The 22444-nt window shown below is 43.9% G+C and overlaps 1 protein-coding gene across 11 annotated transcripts in view; it reads left to right on the forward strand.

Annotated features, from left to right (window-relative positions):
• The window catches only part of LRRFIP1 (LRR binding FLII interacting protein 1), a 151705-nt gene that overhangs the window by 124475 nt on the left and 4786 nt on the right, over window positions 1-22444 (forward strand). For 6 of the 11 annotated variants that reach the window (XM_023518266.1, XM_023518269.1, XM_023518268.1 and 3 more), the window contains 4 exons: window positions 1606-1776; window positions 3891-3983; window positions 7861-8002; window positions 10482-16384. In XM_023518266.1, the coding sequence (XP_023374034.1) occupies window positions 1606-1776; window positions 3891-3983; window positions 7861-8002; window positions 10482-12214 (2139 nt within the window). In that variant the 3' untranslated portion in view covers window positions 12215-16384. Of the gene's footprint in view, window positions 1-1605; window positions 1777-3890; window positions 3984-5331; window positions 5425-6584; window positions 6678-7860; window positions 8003-10481; window positions 16385-18480; window positions 18531-20089; window positions 20205-20877; window positions 20958-22002; window positions 22108-22444 lie in introns of those variants that run through there. The other 5 variants (XM_023518271.1, XM_012810418.2, XM_023518273.1 and 2 more) reach the window with 3 other exon arrangements.

Here is a 22444-nt window from a genome sequence, read left to right on the forward strand (position 1 = left end):
GCCACAACGCCCGGCTATTTTTTGGTTGCAGCCATCATCGTTGTTTGGCGGGTCCGGGCTGGGGATTCGAACCCGACAGCTTAGGTGTACGTGGCTGGCGCCTTAGCCGGTTGAGCTATAGGCGCCGAGCCTGTCATCTCTCTTTAAAGTTGGAAAAATTAAGACTGTGGATTTTAATTCATGTAAAAATGGAGTTACTGCCAGGCATGGTGGCTCATGCCTGTGATCCTAATACTCTAGGAGGCTGAGGCAGGAGGCTTGCTAGAGGTCAAGAATTTGAGACCAGCCTGAGCAAGCGTGAAACCCCATCTCTAGTAAAAATAGAAAAGCTAGCCAGACATTGTGGTGGGCGCCTATAGTCTCAGCTACTCAGGACACTGACAGAAGGGTCACTTGAGGTTGCTGTGAGCTATGACGCCATGGCACTCTAGCCAAGGGCAAGAGTGAGACTCTGTCTTAAAAAAAAATTTTTTTTTAATTTAGGCGGCACCTGTAGCTCAGTGGGTAGGGCACCAGCCACATACATACACCGATGCTGGTGGATTCAAACCCAATTCGGGCCTGCTAAAATCAACAATGACAACTGCAACAACAAAAAAAAAATAACCAGGCATTGGGGTAGGCACCTATAGTCCCAGCTGCTTGGGAGGCTGAGGCAAGAGAATCGCTTAAGCCCAAGAGTTTGAAGTTGCTGTGAACTGTGATACCACAGCACTCTACCAAGGGCAACGTAGTGAGACTCTGTCTCAAAAAAAAAAAAAAATTTAAATTTAAAAATGATGGAGTTATTGAACCATCCTGGACCCACCAGTCCCACCTAAGATGATTGCTTGGTGTGGAAGCCAGGTGAGAGCAGCACCGTCTCCCGGAAGCCTCCTTGCCGCACCTGCTACACCTGACAGGCAGCTCCGCCCCTTCCCTCAGCTTTGGGTACTGGGCACCCAGGTGATTCTGATCTCTCTCTGTTCTCTCGGAATCACCCTCCCCGGTTCATGGTTGGGTGTGAGCCACTGGAGGGTGTGGCTGTGTCTATTGTGCAGGCCTCTGCCCTCAGACTGCCCTTTGAGAGGAATGTCCTCAGTTGTTGCAGGACCTACCCAGCGAGACCTGTGTACCTTGCTTAGTTTTCCTACAGGTCCCATTATTAAGCCTTTCTTGGTTCATAAGCCAGAGAGGGATGATTGGCTGTCGCCTGTGGCTTGTGCAGGTATTTGGTTACATTAGCACCGTTGGTCACATGTCTTGAGTGACTCCTTCAGAAACCTATTGAACAGCCCTGAGACAGCCCTAAGACACTGCGTGGGAAGAGCCTCTGTGGCCAACCCCCTCTGCCCACTGTGTGTCTCCTTTGTTCTAACGAGTATATGAATTGCTTTCACCTCTGGACACAAATAGTAACTAATTGTTTGAATTGTGAGAGTTTGATTGAATTGACAAAAGGGCGATTTCTGTATTTAAAATTGCTATGTGTTTCTTATTCCAGTTCTTTTGTTCTAAGAAATAGTCTCAATTGAGGGCTGAATTTTGGTTTCTTTAAAGAATACTGAACTAATCTTTGTTTTGTTTTCTTTCTATAACTTCAAAAATATGACCTGCCCTCTGCAGGACTCCCTAGCAGAAGTTGAGGAGAAATACAAGAAGGCCATGGTTTCCAACGCTCAGCTAGACAATGAGAAGACAAACTTCATGTACCAGGTCGATACCCTCAAAGATATGTTGCTGGAACTTGAAGAACAACTGGCTGAATCGAGGCGACAGTATGACGAGAAAAACAAAGTAAGCCTCAGTATTGTAGAGAGTGATGGATTATATGTGTATGTGTACATGTGTATATATGATGTGTAATTTATATTATTTATGTATTTTTAAGTAATCATTCTCCCCTTAATCCAGGAAACCCAAACATAGGAGAATAAGAATAACATGGTCTTTGAAATATTGATACATGTAATTTCAACATGTGAACTAGAGGCAGTTTTACATGTACGATTAAGTTATAACCTTAAAAAATATGCCTATGAAAGCACCAGCATTCTTGACTATGGCACAATCAGATGCTTCAAGATTTTCTGGTTAATACATATTTCCTGATTTTTATTTTGTTCTCTCTTAACACCATAGAGAAATAGTTATGAGTATCAACAATTTTAAGAAAATTATATTCATTTCTTTTCTGCTGATTAGGAAAAGACACAGTTACTCCATTTAAGAATTAAAGACCTCGGGGCAGCGCCTGTACCTCAGTGGGCAGAGCACTGGCCCCTTATACCGAGAGTGGCGGGTTCGAATCCAGCCCCAGCCAAACTGCAACAAAAAATAGCCGGGCATTGTGGCAGGTGCCTGTAGTCCCAGCTACTCGAGAGCCTGAGGCAAGAGAATCATCTAAGCCCAGTGGAGGTTGCTGTGAGCTGTGCTGCCACGGCACTCTACTGAGGTCAATTAAAAAAAAAAGAAGAATTAAAGAGCTCACTAAGCTCAGAGAAGTGTAGAGTCTCATTTGAGCTTTCAGTAAGAGCCACTGCAACTCAGGTTTTGCCTGTGTCTGATGTTGACCTCCAGCAGGAGCGTTGTGGGGCGATGAACCGCAGAGGACTGGGTCGGTGAAGGCTGGGCTTTGTGGTCCTTTATGAGGGAGGGAGCAAAGAGTACTTGTTTGTCATATTGTTAGGCATTAACTTGGTTTATCAAACCCTAGAATAAAAATTTTAAAAACCTGGAATAGTGTCCAGTTTCTCAGAAACTGGTATAGTTCTGATATAGACAGAAAATTTAATGTGCAAGTGTCATTCTCTTTTTAAAGAGCCATGTCCTCTAAATCCCAAGGGATAAAACCAAGTACCCTTAACAACCAGAGCCTCCTTCTTTGACTGCTCTGTAATTGAGTTAGAAGCTAAAGAAGAATTTCACTCATGCAGCTCCTGGTAGCTGAGCTCTGGAGGAGAGGAGGAACTTCTCAAGAACCTCTGTGTCATGTGGAGTGTGGATGCTGGGAGCCCCAGCTGAGCCTGCCTGGGCAGGAGAGCACCACAGAGCACTCACACTCCTGCCCCTCCCAGAATGCCATGGCTAGGTGTCATTACGTAGACTGAGAACCCTCAAAGCTAATTCCACAGAAGCTGGGGAGGACTAGAATGTTATCCCCAGGTGGGGCCAGGCCAAGCTCCCCAGGAAGGCCCTTGTCACAGCCAGGAGGGCACCAGCCACTCTAGGCCAGAGGAAGTGGGGGGGAGATACTCAGGCCAGATCTCTTCTCAGGTAACCTGCCTAACAGATCTGGGGGAAAGGTCGCTTGCCACCCCGTAAACTGCCAGCAGAGTTAGTTGGGTCCCACATTATCACTAGGGATTGTGCTGCTGTGACACAGCAAAGGCAGAAAAGCCACATGACCATGTTCCAGAAGGGACTTCGTAGAGGGCAGGCTGGAATGGGCCAGCAGCTTTGTGTTTCGAGCCCTTTGTTAACTTTCCCCTGAGCTGGCCACCCGCTGCTAGTGAGAGACACCGGCCAGGCCAGCGTAAGCAGGAGGTGTCTCCCCTTTATCCCAAAGAGTCTCTCTTGTCACCTCTCACATCAGAGATGCCAGGGCTTTCAGCACAGTGCTGTGGGCGGCAGCAGACCCCCAGGGCTGTGCTTTACTAGGGAGAATCAGGACATTTGGCTGTGGCATCAGCTCCCCAGATTAATTTTATAGTAAGTTATCTGGCATCTTCTACAAAGTCTGGAGAAACGGATTTGTGTTGTTCCAAAAAAAAAAAAAACAAAACCTTGAAAATTGTGATGGCATAGTAGCAGGTAATTTGTTCAAAGGGAAATGCAAACTGTGAGAACATGAACTAATATGCCGGAAGAATGCGATTCTGTGGCCTGAGTACGGTTTTCCTCCTTTATAGGAATTTGAGAGGGAAAAACATGCCCACAGCATCCTGCAGTTTCAATTTGCCGAAGTGAAAGAGGCCCTGAAGCAGAGAGAAGAAATGCTTGAGGTGGGACCTTCTCCTGTTGTCTTTTTGTTTTTGTTTTTAACTTTGGAACAATTTGTTGGCTTATGACCATCTTAGGCTGCCGTAACAAAATACCGTAGGCTTCAAGGTTCAAACCACAGAAATTTATTTTCTCACAGCTCTGGAGATCAAGGTGGAGTTCTGGTGAGGCCTGGCCTCCTGGCCTCCAGACAGCCACCTTCTTGCTGTGGAGATCAAGGTGGAGTTCTGGTGAGGCCTGGCCTCCTGGCCTCCAGACAGCCACCTTCTTGCTATGGAGATCAAGGTGGAGTTCTGGTGAGGCCTGGCCTCCTCGTCTCCAGACAGCCACCTTCTTGCTGTGCCCTTGCATGGTAGAGTGCGATCAAGCTCCTTGGTGTCTGTAAAAGGACACTGATCCCATTAGGTCAGAGCCCCACCCTTATGACCTCATTTAACCCTAATTATCTCTTGAAGCCATTGTCTCCAAATACAGTCTCACTGGGCACTAGGGCTTCAACATATGACTTGGTTCTGGGGATGACGCAGGAACAATTTAATCTATTCTATAGCAATATGTAAAGTTACCAGTTCTATGAAGATTGAGAGTTTTAAACTTTCTTTCCTGGCCTGGTTTAAGAAAAATAGATCCTCTCCTAGGTGAAAACCTTTATTCTTTGGTGGTCTGACATTCGTCTTGGGAGATCTGATGGACAAAATAATTTCAATACCCCACAAAGATGTCCACGTCTTAATCCCTGGAAACTGTAAATATATTAACCTCACACAGTAAAGGGACTTTGCAGATTAAATTAAAGACCTTGAGAGGGGGAGGTTATCCAGATTATCTGGGTAGGCCTGATGTTGTCACAGGGGTCCTTAGAAGAGGAAGAGAGGTCACTGGAGGATGTAGGGCACGTGGCAAAGGAAGCAGAGTTTAGGGTGAATAAGGAAGGGACCAGGAGCACAGATGCGGCCACGTCTCCCGAGGAAAGCCTCCAGAAGGCTTGCTCTTAGCCTTAAGACTCGTTTTGGACTTTCGACCTCCAGAACTGTAAAAGAATACGTTTGTGTTGTTTTAAGCCACTGAATTAGGTATAATCTGTTAGAGTGTTACTAGGAAACTAACAAGATTGGTTTTTAATTTTTTAATTCAGTGAACACTTTAGTGGGTGCCTTTAGAGTGAGAATTTCACCCAAGCAGTTTTCTTCCGGCACCCCTTGAAGCTGGGAGTAGGACAAGGAAACGGCCCCCAAATGCTGGCAGTGCGTTCAGGGGTGAGGTGGCCATCACAGCTCTCGGGGTGTCCAGTACTGAGGCTTTTCCTCCTGTTTAACCCTTCATCTTCTTTCTATCTGTTCCTTTCCTCAGGAAATCCGACAGCTACAGCAGAAACAGGCGAGTTATATCAGGGAGATTTCTGACCTTCAGGAAACAGTAGAGTGGAAAGACAAAAAGATAGGGGTAGGAATCTAAGTCTTTGAAAACCTATTCCACGGGAAGGCTGCTTAGCAAATAGAGCTTTGGCACAATTTTGGTTTGTAGAATTGCTTGTCTGAGTATGCATGCAACCCTCGTGTAACACAGAAGTTTATAAATTTAATTAACTAGAATTGATCTAATCTGTGTGATTCTGTTAAGTAGTAAATACACTAACTATCCACATTATGTGAACTCTGAATTTGATGCCGACTTCTGGCATAGAGGTTCTGGCCTCTCCTGCACCTCATTCATACAGGGAGCAAGGCAGACGCCCTGGGGCGAGTCTGAGGTGGGGAGGGTCAGACTTCTTGGAATTCCCTGCCTGGTAGTGCCTCGATGTTTTATCAAAGGAGTTCTAGAAAGCTGCAAGGTATCAGAGGCTGTGCCCAAAGTATTCCCACCTTGAAATTTCCCTCTGGGAAGGCCTCCTACAGCCCTTCCCCTCCACGAGAAAAGAAGAGGCAACCCACCTAAATTTAGAATCGAAGAATAGGAAGAATGGAACCCCACAAAGTCACCGCTATGATTCATAGTGACAAATGATTTCCCCAAAATAGCAGCTCATCCACATAGCCGCTAAAGACCCAGAGACGTTTGCGCATGCGTCAGCGCCGACTCAGGCACGCGGTGGCCGTGTCTCCGCTTTGCTGGGATCATGTGCATGCTTGTGTGTGTGTTTGCTTTGGGACCACTTTATGTTAATCAGTGACAACAGATGCCAAGAACAATGCATAAAAACAATTAAATTCCTGAGACAGTTGTCCTGTGGGGTTCTTAGGCATTCCTTCTTGTTATGTATTGATCTCTGTGTTAAATGGGTCCATCCACTGCTTGAGCTAACCCTCTAACGCAGCGCTGCAGACTGAGATGGAAAGTGGTGCAGACAAGGTGACCGGGGACCCGGTGCCCTGTCTGTGTGACCCGCAGCACTGATATCTCCGGGAAGCATGAACCGGAGTATTTCTTGGACCGCGTGCACTAAATGAAAAGCTTAGAGCTCGCGTTGTGTTTGTGCCTTTGAGCAGAGTCTCTCGCTATCTTAAGTCTGTTAGTGTTTGGGGAGAGAAGCCTTCTTGTTCCTGCCTCTCACGTCACCTTCTCATCTGCACGACTTCTTTCTCTTTGCTCTGCCGCACACTCAGGCATTAGAGAGGCAGAAAGAGTTCTTTGATTCCATAAGGAGCGAACGAGACGATCTTAGAGAAGAAGTAGTCATGCTGAAAGAGGAATTCAAGGTATGACACTAAAGTCCAGTTTAAAACAGAAAATCCAGGTGGCAACAGCAAATTCTGGGATTCTCTGAATGTGGGTGTGTACTTCTGCCAACTAATTTTATGTCATTGATTTTGCTTCTGTTACTAAACTCAAATCTTAAGTAAACTGACACTGATGAGACAGGTGAAGCAAATGTAAATTCATTGGCTGTGCCCATGGCCTGGAGATGCTCACGGGGATAGCTGATTTGCTGATCTTGAGCACAGCTCTGATTTCTAAGAGTTTTTTGATTTATTACCTCAACTTTGTCTCATTCTCATTAATATATTCTCTAGGATATTATTCAGAATTAGATAACTTATTTGCTTTATATTAACAGAAAGGCTCAAGTGTAAGGACTTCTCCAGCTAAACAGGGTCTTTGGTTGTTGGTGTGGGCAAGGCCCATGCTAATGAGGCCCAGAGACGCACTGAGTTCAGGAGGAGGAAAGTTCCATGTCCTGTGTAGACCACGTCAAGGGGTCTTCTCTGCTGGCTTGACTCAGTAAAAAACCAGGGGGCCACACTCTGGGTGGGCTCTCAGAACACCATAAGAGCTGTTGTTGAGAGAGAAGGATGAATAGTTCTGGAATAGTCATGGAAGCATATCAGTATCTGCTGGCTGTCTTCTGGGGTCACAGCCAGCACAGTAAACCAGCGGGGTGCAGGACACTGCTTGTGATTACTAGAGTGGGGACTCCCCAAGCAAGAGGGAAAGAGCTGTGGGCAGCAGGAGGCAGCGGGCGAAGGCTCCACAGAGCTGTGGCGTGCAGCTGTTTTTGAAGTGCTTCACTATACAGTGAGCAGAATCTGCATTTCTTCTGACTATGCCAAACATCCTAGCCACCTCCTAATTTCCTCTTTAACATAAGTTCCTTCATTCCTTTCAGAACACATACATACTTCTTGTTTTAATCTCACTCTCTTTTTAAAGAATGCAGACCAGGGTTTTATCAGTAAAGGTCATTTTACAGCAATTCATTGATGTTCCACTTTGTGGCAGCCCACAGGCCATCACCCCTGGCTAAAAACGACTTGGCACTTCTGTCTCTGCAGAGTCATTATTTACTTCAGGAAAAATAGTTTCCTTTGTTATTATTAGTAATAAAACAAGAATTTGACCTGATACCACTGAGTATTACGGCGAGCCTATTTTTGTCCCCAGAAACATGGAATAATCCTAAATTCAGAAATAGCTACCAATGGAGAGACCACAGACACTCCAAATAATGTTGGCTACCACGGTCCTACCAAGATGACAAAGGAGGAGTTAAATGCCCTCAGGTCGACAGGGGAGGGGACACTAGGTAAGTATTTGTTTTCCTCTGGGTCCTTTCATCTTTCACCCCAGCACTGATTCACCTTCCATGCATTACTGGAGTTGAAGTAATCACCACTGATCGATTAACAGTCACGCAGCATGCCATCTGTCTCCTCGCTCCGTAGCGGTGTGCTGGCCGCGAGGTGTGGCCGCCCGGTGCTGTCTGACGTGCGTCTCTGTGCAGTGCTCACCACCCCTGGCTCGAGTTTCTTTTGCTTCCCAAAGCTACCAAGTGAGACAGTGAATGCACGGAAAACTGTCTCAAAATTAAGTGATGATGTTGAGTACTATTTGGTCGTCCTCAGATATGGAGCAGGTGTGGCTTTTAACTTACTCTGTTACAGAATTATCAAAAGATGAGATCAGTAAAAGCTGTAAAGTAAGTTGTTGACCACATTTGGTTGTGAGGGTGCGAGGTGGCAGGGATAGCAGGTGTGCTGGTGACAGGGCACATCTTCCTTGTCTTCCTCAAGCCAGCCCTGTAGGTGGACAGGTGGCCATGGGCAGTGAGAGTGGCCATGCTAAGGAGATGCCTTCCCAGCAGGAGTCTGAATGCCTACCTTTGTCAGAGGTGGCCCCTCATTTATATCCCTCAAGGAATATAAAATTGGGGAATACAACAGACTGTAGGAATATTTTATACAATTTTCAATAATCTGCAAAACCTCACTGATGAATATTTGTCATCATATTTGGCTTTGGGGAAACCTTCGGAGTTTTGCACACAGTGGCAAGTGGAGGCTGCACACATGGCCCGTCTGTCACTGGGGACCAGTTGTGTTCCAGCTTTTTACAGTGAGGCTAAAATGAGGTCAGGGTCCATGACTTTTCATTATGATTGAGAAGCCTTCATCTTACTGCTTTTTACTATGGAAATATGGAAACCCGTAGCTTCCCAGGGAGGTAACTCATTTTTTTATCTTGATGGCTATTAAAGAAACACGACTCTTATAAATTGGGTAAAAGTTATTGAAAGGTAAATTAATTTCTGTCATATCTTTATATTAGCTACCAATAGCTAGGAATTTGATCATGCTGCTCTTACTGAAATATACATTTCAAAATCTTTGATAGCCATTGTGAAATGCTTAAAGAACCAGAAATATCAATCTTTTAAGTGGTTTCCAAATGTTTTACGATCATATATCCTATCAGTGAAGAATTGTGGGAACTTCTGTGTATATATTTATTTATTTTTAATTTAGATATGTATACTATCTTGTTAGTATAAAATGTACATTATAACATACATGCATAGAAATTGTTAAAGAGTGAAGTAAAACTAACTTTCTGTACAAGTCCTAATATTCAGCTTGGTGCCTATGGTTCAGGCGGCTAAGGCGCCAGCCATATATACCTAAGGTGGTGGGTTCAAATCCAGCCCGGGCCCACCAAACAACAATGATGGCTGCAACCAAAAAATGGCCAGGCATTATGGCGGGTGCCTGTGGTCCCAGCTACTTGGGAGGCTGAAGCAGGAGACTCGCTTGAGCCCAGGAGTTGGAGGTTGCTGTGAGCTGTGATGCCACAGCACTCTACCCAGGGGGACAGCTTGAGGCTCTGTCTTAAAAAAAAAAAAAAAAAAAAGTCCTAATATTCCCCACACTTTCTCTGGGGTAAGTGCACTCACCGTGGAAACCACTGATTATAAAATTATCTGGCCTTGACTGTCAGTAACATAGTTTCATATCTAATAGGCTAGGATTTTGTTTCAAGAATCCAAAATATAGTGGTTCATTCTGAAGCAGTAATGTGTTCTTTAGCTGATAAATAGTTTACTATTTAAGCAAGTGGTCACTTGATGTTAAGCACTTGCCTCCTGCCAGAACTCTGCACAGCCCCTAGGGAGGGTGGCAGGGCAGACACAGGCTGTTTTCTTAGGAAGACAGGGGTTGGGTGTTAGAAATTAGATTTCTGTTCACCATTTGAGCTACTTTAAAAGTGTCTCTCTTGAGATTGACCTTGAAGCTGTGTTTTAAAAAGTGAACAGAATGTTCTTTTAAAAAATTATTTGAAATCTGCTTTTAGAGCTGCAAGATAGGCAGGGCAGTTCAGTGCTGAGAAGTCTGGGTTGCAAGGTTGTGCATTTAGAGATGAGGATGGGGAACACTGAACCTTCCGTCTGTTCCTAAACTCATTATTGTGGATTGTTTGGCTGCTCAGAGGCCTTTTTGTTGGTTAAAACGTAACTTCACCTTTAAAAAATCCATTCACATGAGATGGCACCAGCAGCCGCTCCCGCCTTCAAGCTGGTGGCAGTGACCTTGGCTGATCAAAACCTCACTGATGCAATCGCTGCTGTGCCGCACAGAACTGGCCAAGGCTTCTGTTTCACGTGATTCTTGATGCCGCCCTCTCTTCAGGAGTAGGGTGGGGTGGGATTTAGAACATGTGTTTACATTTTAATATATACTAAGTGGTTACCACATCATGGGGTCCCTTCAATTTTCTTAATGATCTTTTAGGAAGAGCCAATGAAGTGGAGGTGAAAAATGAAATTGTGGACAATGTGGGGAAAAGAACAATCTTGCAGAATTCTGAGAAAGAACAGCACAAAGAGGACACAGTAAAGGATTGTGTGGACACAGAGGCATCCCACCCTGGTGACAGAGCTGAGGACCAGAAAGTCTCTGATGAAGACAAAGCCCCATCCCTAGGACGGTTAGCAGGTGCTAAAGATGAGGAACAGGTTCAAAGCCAAATTCTAGAGAGCATGTCTTGCCTTGAAAGTACAGAGCAGGTTGAATCCAATGAGGTCATTAGTGGGGCAAGTGATGGGCCTGGAGCTTCCCTTAGCAGTTTGAGTGAGTTAGATAGTGAAGCCCCAGGCTCTGGGAGTGGGCAGGACAGTTGTCATGCCTTAGATATCAAAAGCCAAAGTAAAGAATCTGTAGAAAAGCAGGAAAAAGAAAAGCAAGAGGATTTTAGAACCACTTTGGAAGAAGTTAGCTCAGAACCACGTCAGGAATCGGTTCCTTTGCAAATACCTGATGTCCACAAGGCGGGCAGCATAGACGCTGGCGGGCAAAGCAGGACCCACACAGAGAATGTGGAAGAGGGAGGGGAAACTCACACTGGGGAGCAGGTGGGCACAGTGGCCTCATATCCCCCCAATAGTGATGACACAGTGGGTCAAGATGAAAAGTGTGCAGTAGCTGCCCCTGAAAAGTTGGGTCCAAGCATAGGACATAGTTTGGAGACAGAAGTCACCAACCAGAAAGTAGCTGAGCCCAGAGGGTCCGCAGTTCAGAATACAGAAGCAGATAGGGAGGACAATGAAGAAACAGGGTCAAAGGATGAGAAACCAGTTGAGACTCATGTCCAAACCATTCCTGGTTCTCCAGCAGCCAAGAGTGGTCATCCAGAAGCAGCAGGTCCAAGTGTGGTAGAGCAGGTTCAGTCCAATGAGGTCCAATGTGCTGAAAGTGAACCCCTAGACACGAACGAGCCCAGTGAAGAGAAGAGCGGCCAGCAAGGAGAAGCACTGGATTCGCCACAGAAGAGGGCAAAGAACAAGAAAAAGAAAAACAAGAAGAAAAAATCACCAGCTCCTGTAGAAACCCTTAAAGATGTTAAGAAAGAGTTAACGTATCAGGACACAGATTTAAGTGAAGTTAAGGAAGAAGAGCAGGTAAAATTTACTGCTGAAAAGTCAGCGATGGAAGCTCAAGAGGAGGTGGTTAACAGTCCCAAACAGAAAGGTGTAGCAGAAAGTGTTGAAAATATTGATTGTCCAGAAGACCCTAACACTGATTTGGATGGAAACCCTAACCAAGAGGTTGGAAAAACAGAAGCAGAGAAAGTCAGAGCTAATGGAGACACATTGAATTTTGAAGATGATACAATTCGATTGTCAGGCACTAGTGTGAATGATAAAGAATTAGAGGAATTAGAGGAAGAAGATGCCACTCGGAGCAGCCCTCCAGAGCCAGAGGAGGAAGCAGTGAGTGGCAGCCCCCTGCGGGGAAGTCCCGCAAGGGAAATTAACGATGTCCTTCAAACAGGAAGTGCAGAGGGGGACGTCCTGCCAGAACATCCAAGTCAGGCAGTCCAGAAGGCTTTAGACAGCATTAGTCTGGAGAGCAAGGACCTCTCAGCACCAGCAGGCGTGTCGGGGGACTTGGATTCAGAAAGCAGAGAGGATACAGAGAGAGGAAATGAGAAGGGCAAAAGCAAAGAAGATTGCACCATGTCCTAAAGGGGCAGACGGGCCCAGGAGGAGGTGGGACACAGACAGGAGCTTCAGGGCCAAGGACGTCGCACAGTAAGTCTGATCACAAGAGACTCTTGTCTTTTGTCACTCCTGCCGATGTGAGTAAAATGTCCCAAGTTGATTTAGCTGCACTGTGTGACAATCATCAGGTTATCTGCCTGTGCTACTGTAAGTTACAGACTGTTCCTCGTAGATTTATATTTAATCATTGAAGTTGTCACCCAGATTGGAAAGACATGCCTGTTATTAGTGTAAGTTCTAATGAGAACATTCCAGTAGTATCAAACAATGATGTGTACTGTTGATACTCTAGCTTAAAATAAAATAAAAATATTTAGCATTTGCCTTAGGTCTACATGAATGTGGATATTCTTGACCAAACATATCAGCTTCTAGTCAAAATGACCAAATAGCATTCTTAGGTTTCTGCATCATGAGTATAATTGGTACTTAACGCCTCCTTCTCATACGTGTGCTGTCATATTTGATGTTAGTACATAAGTACGTTATGAGCTCTCTGGTATTTAAAGGAGGCAAACACCCATATAGCAAATAGGTCACTGAGTGATGAGGTTGGTACCTTAATCTGAAAGCATGAGAGGAGTCTCATTTACCTTTACCTCATGTGAGTCTTTAGCTCAAATCAAAGCATTAGGATCTCATTGTTAATGATCCCTGAAATTGCTTTGTAGGAGATTCTGACTTCACTTCATGCTGACGGTGTGTACTAAATTCAAAGATTTTTTTTATGGAAGTGACGTTTGTTGAAATTTCATTTCCTACTGCAGTATCTGAGCAGGGCAGTCACTAACAGAAATGTCTTAGGACCTCCACATCACTTCTCTTTGTTTGAATGTCTAATCATTACACAAAAGAGCAACATGAGAGGTAACTTCCTGTACAAACTGCTAATTAGACTGTAAGAAGATACTCTTAAGAGTTGAATCACTGTGGGTATCATGGCATAAATACTTTCATTTGCTGTTTCTCATTGTATTATTATTGGAAAACTCTTGTTTTGATCTGCCTGAACAAAAGATATATTTTCTACATAAATAAGCATTTAAAAAATAATTATAAAGGAAGATTAAAGATTGTGAAATATAAAATTACAACAGAACATACGTTGTGAGTGTTGTTGACACTTTATGAGATTGTGGATTCCTATTACTGTTACAAGATGCAATTGAGTGCAAAAAATCAAAACCTCAATAAAAGTTGAGGCAAACTTAAGTGTTACCATGTCATGGAAATAAAGACATTTTATAATTGTACAAGCCTGTGGTTCTACTCTTTGGGCTACTGGAATTCTGAGTCTGTCAGAATGCTACATTGCATGATAACTGTCTTTACGGTTATGTGCTTCTGGGTTGCTAATCCTCACTGGGGTCCTGGGAAAGGCCCAGGCCTCCTGCCCTTGGTCGGTCATGAACGGCCTTCTCTCCTGGCACCAGGCTGGTTCTAGCATGGGGGCATCATCCCTTATGCCATCTCCTGTGATTTGCGGTTCTGCTGAGGAATCCCAGTTGAGAAAGGGCTCAATTTCCTTGCTCTGCTTAAATGTAGAAAGTTTGAAGAGTATGATGAAAACAGCAAAAACTTGACTGCTTAAGTGTCCCTGAAGTAGAGGGAAGTGGAGCTGAGGAAGCTGAGGCTGCTGGAGAAGGATTCTGGGCTCTCCAGGAGGCGGAAGGGCTTTAGGTTACGTCCGCACTTCAGCACAGCTGGGCTCACCCTGGAAGGCAGACAGCTACTCATTTCTACTCATTCCTGCCTCTTAGGAAGGAATTCACCAACCAGAGTCTCGGCATGGTAACATCACCAAACCATTCCAAGTTCTTCCCTTTCTTTCCCATTTTATTCCACAGCCCCTTTCAGGACCCTAAGCTCACTTCACACCCTCGACTCAGGCACCCAAGTTCTAGTTATTCTCAACTCAGTGCAGTTTTGATCACTTTGTATGTGGCAGGCGGTGTGGTGTGAACACAAGGGAAGGTCTCCACTGGGGAGTGGACAGCTGCGAATCAGGATAGGAGCAAAGAAAGAAAAAAGGACTTCTGAACAGCCAAAGCATTTCCTGGTAATTTCAGAGACTTCCTTGTGAGCATCAGTTACTCTGCTCTGAGGGCATCCTGATGTTACAGCCTGGAGCTGTAACTGATACAGTGAAGGGCCGTACATTATCTTGAAAGGAGTCACCTAGACAGAGTCAGTTTAAGGCATAAGGTATAAGGCAATTTAGAAAGGTTTCATGGTCCAAAGATTCAATCTTAGAAAAGAATCAAAAGGGGTACTGCCAGCCATATCCCCAAAGAAACCTGGACGCTGACGTGTCACTATAACATGGAACAGAGAAATGATTGGATATTGTTCATGCCCAAAGCAAGACATGGGTACTGTGCGTACATGTAAAGCTTATTTCAAAGTGTAAGTAGTTATAATTATGGTTGTGTGCAGAAAATAGGGAAAGACATTTTTTTTCAATTGTTTAAGTTCAAAGTTTTATTTTTAGACACCAACTATAGCCAATTAGAAAATGTATAGAGAATTTTTAAAACAGTATTATTAGGGTCCCCCCTCAAAAAAAAGACAACTGGGAATAAATCTAGGAAAGTGTGAGACACTCTGGAGAAAGTTACAAAACATTATTGAAATGCTTCTTGGAGACCTGAAAAGGTGGCCAATTATATTATAGGTAGGAAGGAAGGATTTATAACAAGGATGCTAACTCTCCACAAATTAATTTATAATTTCATATAAATCTAATCAAGATCCAAATAGGACTTTTCGTGAACTATGCTAATTCTAAAATTCACATGTAAGAGAAATAATGCAAGAACAGCCAATATGATTTTGAAAAAGAAAAACAAGGAAGAGAAATGTACATTGAAATACAGGAAAGATAACCTCTTTGCCTCCTTCCTCTGGTAATGGAGGCCTGTTCTCTGTCTACAGTGATATATCCTGCTTTGTAAGGGGAAAGACAGATTTTTGAATTATAGGTTGTTACCATATACAGAGGTCAGAGAGCAGTAAAATTTTTAAAGAGTTTTTAAGAATGAGATGTAGGGTGTTGACTACTTCTTGTAATCCTTAGCATTTGCAGTTAACTGAAGACCTAATGCCCTCAAAGTTTTACTTACCCTGGGATGCTAATTCTGGGGGTTAGTGTTTTCTGCCACTAGACTCTTTTCCTGGAAGGCCTCACTGCACAGGGTGCCGCCACAGCCACAGAGCCAAGGGAACGTGACCGTGGGACCTGTTCCAAATGTCTGGCCCCTCAAGGAAAGGGGGTATGTGTGTGGATCAGAACAGTCCTAGTTCAGAGTGGTAATCACATGCACAGAGAACTTTGTCAGGAGGAACATCCTTCCACTCTTTATACTGCCACTTCTCACGTGTATTTTTCGAGATGAGAATGGCTAGTGGATGATATAAGGACGTATTTCCCGACTATGCAAACCCCTTGGGCCCTGCAAACAGGAGAAACAAGAAGCCGCTGTGCCAGGCCCAGCTCCGCCTTCTGCAGGAGGGAGCTGCTCCCTGCAGGGAGGACAGCCAGGAAGATGAAACCGACCACAGCAATAACCACAGCAATGACGCTCACTCCAAGTGGCAGCCAGGCAACCTGTTTCTCAAGAGGCCTTGGTCTCCCTCAGTCTTCTTTAAATCTCCTTTGTCATCTTTACAAATACGGGGGGAGATGATTCTTCTGGGCAGTGGGAAGAGGAATTAATCCACAGAATTAAAAATATACTCTTGGAAACAGATCATTAGGAATAATCTACTGAACCTCAATCACTGTGCCTTATTTTGCTGTCTGAAAACAGGTGAGAGCCCACCTGTCAGAGCTTGGTGAGGATCGCGCAAAGTGCTTTAAAGGCATGTGCTTCTTGGTGGCTGCAGTCGCTGTGGGTTGGCCTTGCTCTGCCCCAGGACAGACCGGCTAAGACACACGGGCCAAAAGAATGGCCCAGGAACACAGGAGTTCACAGAATCCCAAAACTAGGAATTGGCTACCCCAGTAATTTTCTAGAAGGTCTTACCTCTTTGTCTCCCATTTCATTGGTCTCTAAAATGCATACCAGAAAGTTCGTTACAATTTAATACATAAAAACTAGATTTTTAAAAATATAAACCTTTCACAATTACTAAAAGTAACCTTCAATAGCCGACCAATTTTAGCTTCCCACTATAAAAGAACATCCTGAGTCGGGGACAAGGGGACTTCATCTTTTTTAATGACTTATTTCAAAAAACTGTAATCAGTGTCTTAAAGTGCTGTTGTTTTCATCCGTTTGTAAACTGGGTGCTGCCGCTGGGTGATGAGCCCCACACCGCTCACTGAGGAAGGAGGGCAGCGAGAGGTTGGCAGGACGCATCAGACTCACAGCTTCTGTGACGGGTTCTACTCCACAGTTAGGCTTGTTGGTTTCTAAAGCTGTGAAAGGCAGGACTCCTTTTTACTTTATGCCAAATTATTTTGCTATTTATTTTTTAAATTTTCTTAAAACTACTTAGTTTTCACTTTTTCTCCAATTCTGCTTTAAAATTCCTCTTTAAAACTCTTTAAGAGTTTTATCCCTTTTTATATTCTCACTGTAACACTAACTAAAGGTCAGATCTTCTTCTTGCTAGCATTCATTACATTTTAACATTTATTTTCTAATAATCTACAATATTTGAAGTCTTCCAATAGAAAAAGATTTAAAAATTGTACAATAAATATATGAGCTTCAAGATCATATTTTAGTGTATTCAGTGTTTTTATGATGCCTGTAGTTTTTGTATGTGGGAATATAAAATAAAAAGTGATATTGAATAAAAGAATCAGGTTTATAACTATAAAAAGTTTTTGTTTCAGTGTGGGTAAGTGTATGGAATGGACCGAATAAGTAAAACAGCTGTCAGAAGCAATCTGTATGTAAATGAAAATGGAACTCAGATCATACATTTAATTTATTGTATATTATGTTTAACATTTTCTGGTGTCTTTTGTTGCTGTGCCTCTCAAAATAGTAACTGAAGGTCTTTGCAAAAATGAAGAAAGATAGAACTTAGATTAGAATGTGGCCAGATGATTTCTTAAATGAAAACAAAAATATATTTTATATGAATTACTCTTTGTACATGACTAATCAAGGTTAGTATTTTACTCTGAAGAATTTGGAGCTATACATTCTGATAGCAGTGTCCTCTTGGGAATAAGAGCCTTGGGCCAGAAGTCAGGGTGGACTCAGAAATACAAGTTTAGATCTGGAAAAAACGGTAGTATGCAGTGGTTAGGAGTGCAGCCCTATGGCCAGCCTGGAGGCCTCAGCAAAGTTGATCAATCATTCTGGGCCTCCAGTTATCACCTATAGAAGAAAGATGTAAGGTCAGCCCACCCAGCGGGCTTTCTGAGCTGAAGTGAGCTAAATGAGCTAATGGTGCAAAAGCAGGACAGCCCCTGTGTCGCAGAGGAAGTGGGCAATATATATTACCATCGCTGTTTCATGCTATCATCCTGATTTTGCCTATAAATTGATGTGGGATTTTACCCAAACCCTTTACCCCTTCCCAGCCCTTGGGTTTCTCCTCTGAAACTAAACATTATAGTACTTGATACCCCTTTACAGAGAAGTGTGGGGAATTTAGAGACACTTAATATATATGCATCTCTTTTTATATGTGGTAGGAGAAATTATAGACATCTAACCCATCGGTGCATTTTGCCTCAAAAGAGTAACAGCTCTTGGTAACTAGGTTAGCAGATGTGTTGTTAGTGGACTCAGGGATCCTAAACATGTAGTCAAATCTCTGATGTTGATGAGTGTATGAGAGAAAGGAGAAAACTAAATGTGTCTGAGATGTAAACTCAGAAAGGTGAGGATGATTCAAATTGGTGCTATTGAATTGTGACTCTGGGTGTGTCTGTGTACTGCTAATGATGTTAAACCATGAAGCCTGTGAGATCTTGTGTTGCAGTGTGGCTTGGCCCTAGAGTCCTTGCATGCTAACCTAAGGTAGAAGATTAGCCTGTTTGCATGCGGCCGGATGCTGCGCCTGCCGTGAAGCATGTTCCGGGAGGTTGCCCCGACCCCTGTGGCTGAACTCTCCCCCAGTCCTGTCTGTGGCCTCATTCACCGTGGTACGTGTGTATAACTCCATCATTCATTTCACTAACCTGAACGACCATCTTCAGTTTAGCTATGTGCTGAAGTGTGCGGTGCACAGATTCACCTAAACCCAGATCTTTCTGATTTCTTTAGATATTAGGTTGAAAAAGCTTGTCGATGAGCGAGAATGCTTATTGGAACAGGTAACAATCCTTTTATCACTTTTTGGGTTCTGAACGGGGCACCTGAAACCACTTTCCTGTCCTTATTTTTTACTTACTCAGAAAACCCCTAAATATACCATAACCAAAAATAATTATCAAGCCGAGTGGTTTTTTTCTTAATATTTTTATCCAAATAGGACATCGTAAATCATATGAGGTTGAGTGAGGATGTCTGAAAGACTCAAAGCTAAATTTGGTATGTTTTACTGAATTGCTGCTTAAAATCCTAGTGTAAAGGTCTAGGTACCCATCGAGAGGCAAGGGTGTTACTAAGTCCGTCCAAACACCATTTCTCTTACCTCTGGTCTATAAGGTCAGTTTTGTTCTCTCTCAGTGCCTCCTTTCTGGCAGGTATTTCTTTTTCTTTCTTTCTTTCTTTTTTTTTTTTGCAGTTTTTGGCCGGGTTTGAACCCACCACCTCCTGTATATGGGGCTAGTGCCCTACTCATTTGAGCCACAGGCACCACCCCTGGCAGGTACTTCTTTACATAGCTGATCAAAGTTGTTTGAACTGTGGTTCAAACCACAGCCCCGGCCAAAACTGTGGATTTTTCTTTATTGGTCTCTCCTACCTCAAGAAATATTAATAACTCAGTTCTCCTAATTCTCCCTCATCAGCCTAAAGAGATGTATTTCCCTGACTTTTTACACGTCCGCTGAAGACTCGGTCGGTTTGGATAAAGCACTGATTATAGTGGGAGTGCTCTCTTGAAGCTCCTGTGATCTATTCAGAACACATATCCACTGGAATTTGTACTTCTGTCCTTAATGTAGCAGGCACTGACGGTGTATACTTAATTAGGGATCTCCTTCCCCCCTAGGAGGAAACACACCAGGCACAGCAGAAAGACTGTGTGTTTCTCTCCTAGAGGGATGAAAGCTGTGTAGATACCCACTTTCCACCTCTGACCAAAGCTCAGCTCAACCTGGCTCTGTGAGAAGGAGCACAGAGATTCTTGTTGGGGATTTTAATTAAGATACACCCAAGCCCAGAAGGCTCCAAGGGCCCCTTTCTGGTTTCTCAGTGAATAAAGAAAGTTTAATAGCACACTGACTTGCTAATCTTAAACATTTGAAGTATTTTATGTACACTGTCCTCCTGAGTCTGGAGGAATTCCAACTTTAGAAATAACTTTTCATCCAGAGACAAAAAATAATTTATGGCTGATATTGTAAAAATTGTTTACTTTTCATTCCTTGTGCATTAAATTGTAGTATTTTCTGGGAAGAGTACTAACTAGCAGATTTTTTGCTTATTTATTTTAGTTTCTTCATAAAAGGGGAGAGATTCCCTGCCTGGCTGGTGGGCTGTAGGGTGGATTGTAACCTTCACCACATTTATCTCAGGGGTAATCACACAGTCCCTGTCTCTTTGACACCCCGGGAACCTTCCATAACCACAGGGAGGTGCCGTTTGCACTTCTGGGGTGTCGGTTTTTGCTTCACATGCTGCTTCCTGTCTGACGGGCTCTAAGTTCAGCTTTTCAGTCTCATTTAGAATAAAGAAATTAACATCTTTTACTGGTGGGTGTTTTCAGATTAAGAAACTCAAAAGGCAGCTGGAGGAGAGACAAAAGAATGGCAAGCCAGATAGTCTTAGACCTGAAGATGTCTTGGAAAATGGGACAGACGTGCATGTAATGGATCTACAAAGTAAGTGTCAACCCCTGTGTGGAAGTTAACTTGTTCACTTGTGCTGAGCGCGTCACACTTGTGCTGGAGAAAAACTGGCATGAAACTGTCCGGGCAAAGCGTGCCCAGTATTCACCTGTGTCTGTCCCCAAAAGCCCATGTATACAAAAGCACAAACATTTCTCTGTGGGGTAGAACAAGGATGGATAGGTGGGCAGAACAAAGTGTTTCTCTCAGAGCCTATGAGTTAGAGCAGGTGCCAAAAAAATATGCACCAAAATATCACCATGTGAAGCACTGATGGAAAAAACCACAGTTATTTTACTGGACGCAGCAGGTTTTAGATCTGCTGATTGCATGAAAAAATTGAAACATATTTTTTATGCCAATGAAGTAGAAATGGACTAAAGGGAGATAAAATTACACAATTTTAAAAGTCTCTCTCTCCCCTGCCCCCCACCCCCCACCCCCAACATTTCTTTATGCGCGAGGGCATAAAGGCACTTTCCCAGCCTGGGTTCACGGGAAGAGAGTGCTTTTCCTCTTCCCAGCTCTGGCAAGCCTGGTGGCCTCGGCCACATCTAACAGATCTGCCAAATGACTACAAAGTAAGGGCTTGGTTCCCAGTAACTATTGTTTTAACATTTTGAAAGCCCAAGAGCTTAACAAATTTTCCTTCTCTTTCAACCTTTAGGGGATGCCAACAGACAGATCAGCGACCTCAAATTTAAACTTGCAAAATCTGAGCAAGAGATAACTGCATTAGAACAAAATGTATGTGTAAACTTGTTAAACAGTACTTGCTAGAAATCTCCCTGAAGGGTTGAGGACAAAAATAAGCAGAGACTTTTAGAACCAAAAAAAGGTCCTGAAAGGAATATGTTAAGACAGCAAGTCTCGAAGTATTTCTTAGAGGGAGACAAGTGGGAAGGAAGGATAATTATGATTCAGGTTGTTATAACAAACATTAATCCTTTATGAACAACGGTTATAGAAAATAGCTAACGTGGCTTAGGGGGTTAAATTCTGTCATTTAAAAATAATTTAGCAATTAAAAAGCACTTCATGCTGGACGCCTCTCTTCCCTGGGTTTCTCTCCCTGCCAGGCCAGCTCTCCCTGGGATGTAGACGTGGGGCTCTCCTGCCCCCAGCACGCTGGGCCCTGGGGCAATGTGCTCTATCCAGAGGGAGAGGAGAAGACAGCTGCTCTTCCACCCTCAGTTGTGGGTATATGTGGATGGATGGAACTTCTTAGAATTTTTATAGAAACAAAAAGGAGACTGGTGCACATAGAGGATGATGAGTTTGACAAAGCACCCTGGGTGGCACAGGACTGGTGTGTGCATCAGGCCTCTGCCACTCTCATCTCAGAACCTTGACTGGGGCGGGCCCTGCCCAGGCTCCTCCTGTCACTCCTCACCTGCCCTTTTCTGCTTCCCACCACGTTCCCCAGAGGGATTAGACAGAGCTGAGGCCCTGGTGGAGCCTCTGCTCACCAGCATGGTTCATTCTATTTCCAGAAGAGCGATCCACGAGGAGAGAGGCAGAGCCAGGTGGCTGGGCGTCAGCACCATGGGGGTCACCCTGTGGGTGGGGTCAAGGAAACGAGTCCCTATCAGTGGCAGTGGGGAGGGAGGCTCGCTCAGAAATACAAGCAAGTAACTCGTACAGTAGCCCCAAACGTCGAATCACATCCTAATTCTTTGCAGGGTGTTCTCCCGTGTTTTAAGCCACACTCTTTGATCTCAGATGGAATAAAGCAACGGAAGAAGGAAATGGGTCTACCCGTTTATACCTGTGGTTCTTCCCTCTCGTTTAGGTAATAAGGTTAGAGAGTCAAGTAGCACGTTATAAATCGGCTGCTGAAAATGCAGAAAAAATAGAAGATGAACTTAAAGCCGAAAAGCGGAAACTCCAAAGAGAGGTAAATTTTTTAGGCCGTTTCCAGGGAAAGAACGGGTGATAAATGTCCCTCTAGTTGGGACAGTAGAGGAAGGATTTACTACAGTTATATCCACCACGAGGCTCTTCACTGTCAGACATGCAAACCACCTAAAGTGCCAGCATCCTAATAAAGGTTCAGCCAGGTAGGAGAGGAGGGCCAAATCATTGTTGGCATCAAATAGCTCCCAATAGTCTTGACTATTTCCCATAGGACCCATCTAGAAATACCAAGTTACTGAGGTAAAGGAGTGGCCAGGCCTCTTATGCTCAGTATATGTTGTCTCACTGGGGCGGGTCTGCGTAGGGAACTGGGAGAG

The sequence above is a fragment of the Otolemur garnettii genome, unplaced genomic scaffold, assembly GCF_000181295.1.
Source record: "Otolemur garnettii isolate 467f Iridium unplaced genomic scaffold, OtoGar3 scaffold00133, whole genome shotgun sequence".
Classification (NCBI taxonomy): Eukaryota; Metazoa; Chordata; class Mammalia; order Primates; family Galagidae; genus Otolemur; species Otolemur garnettii.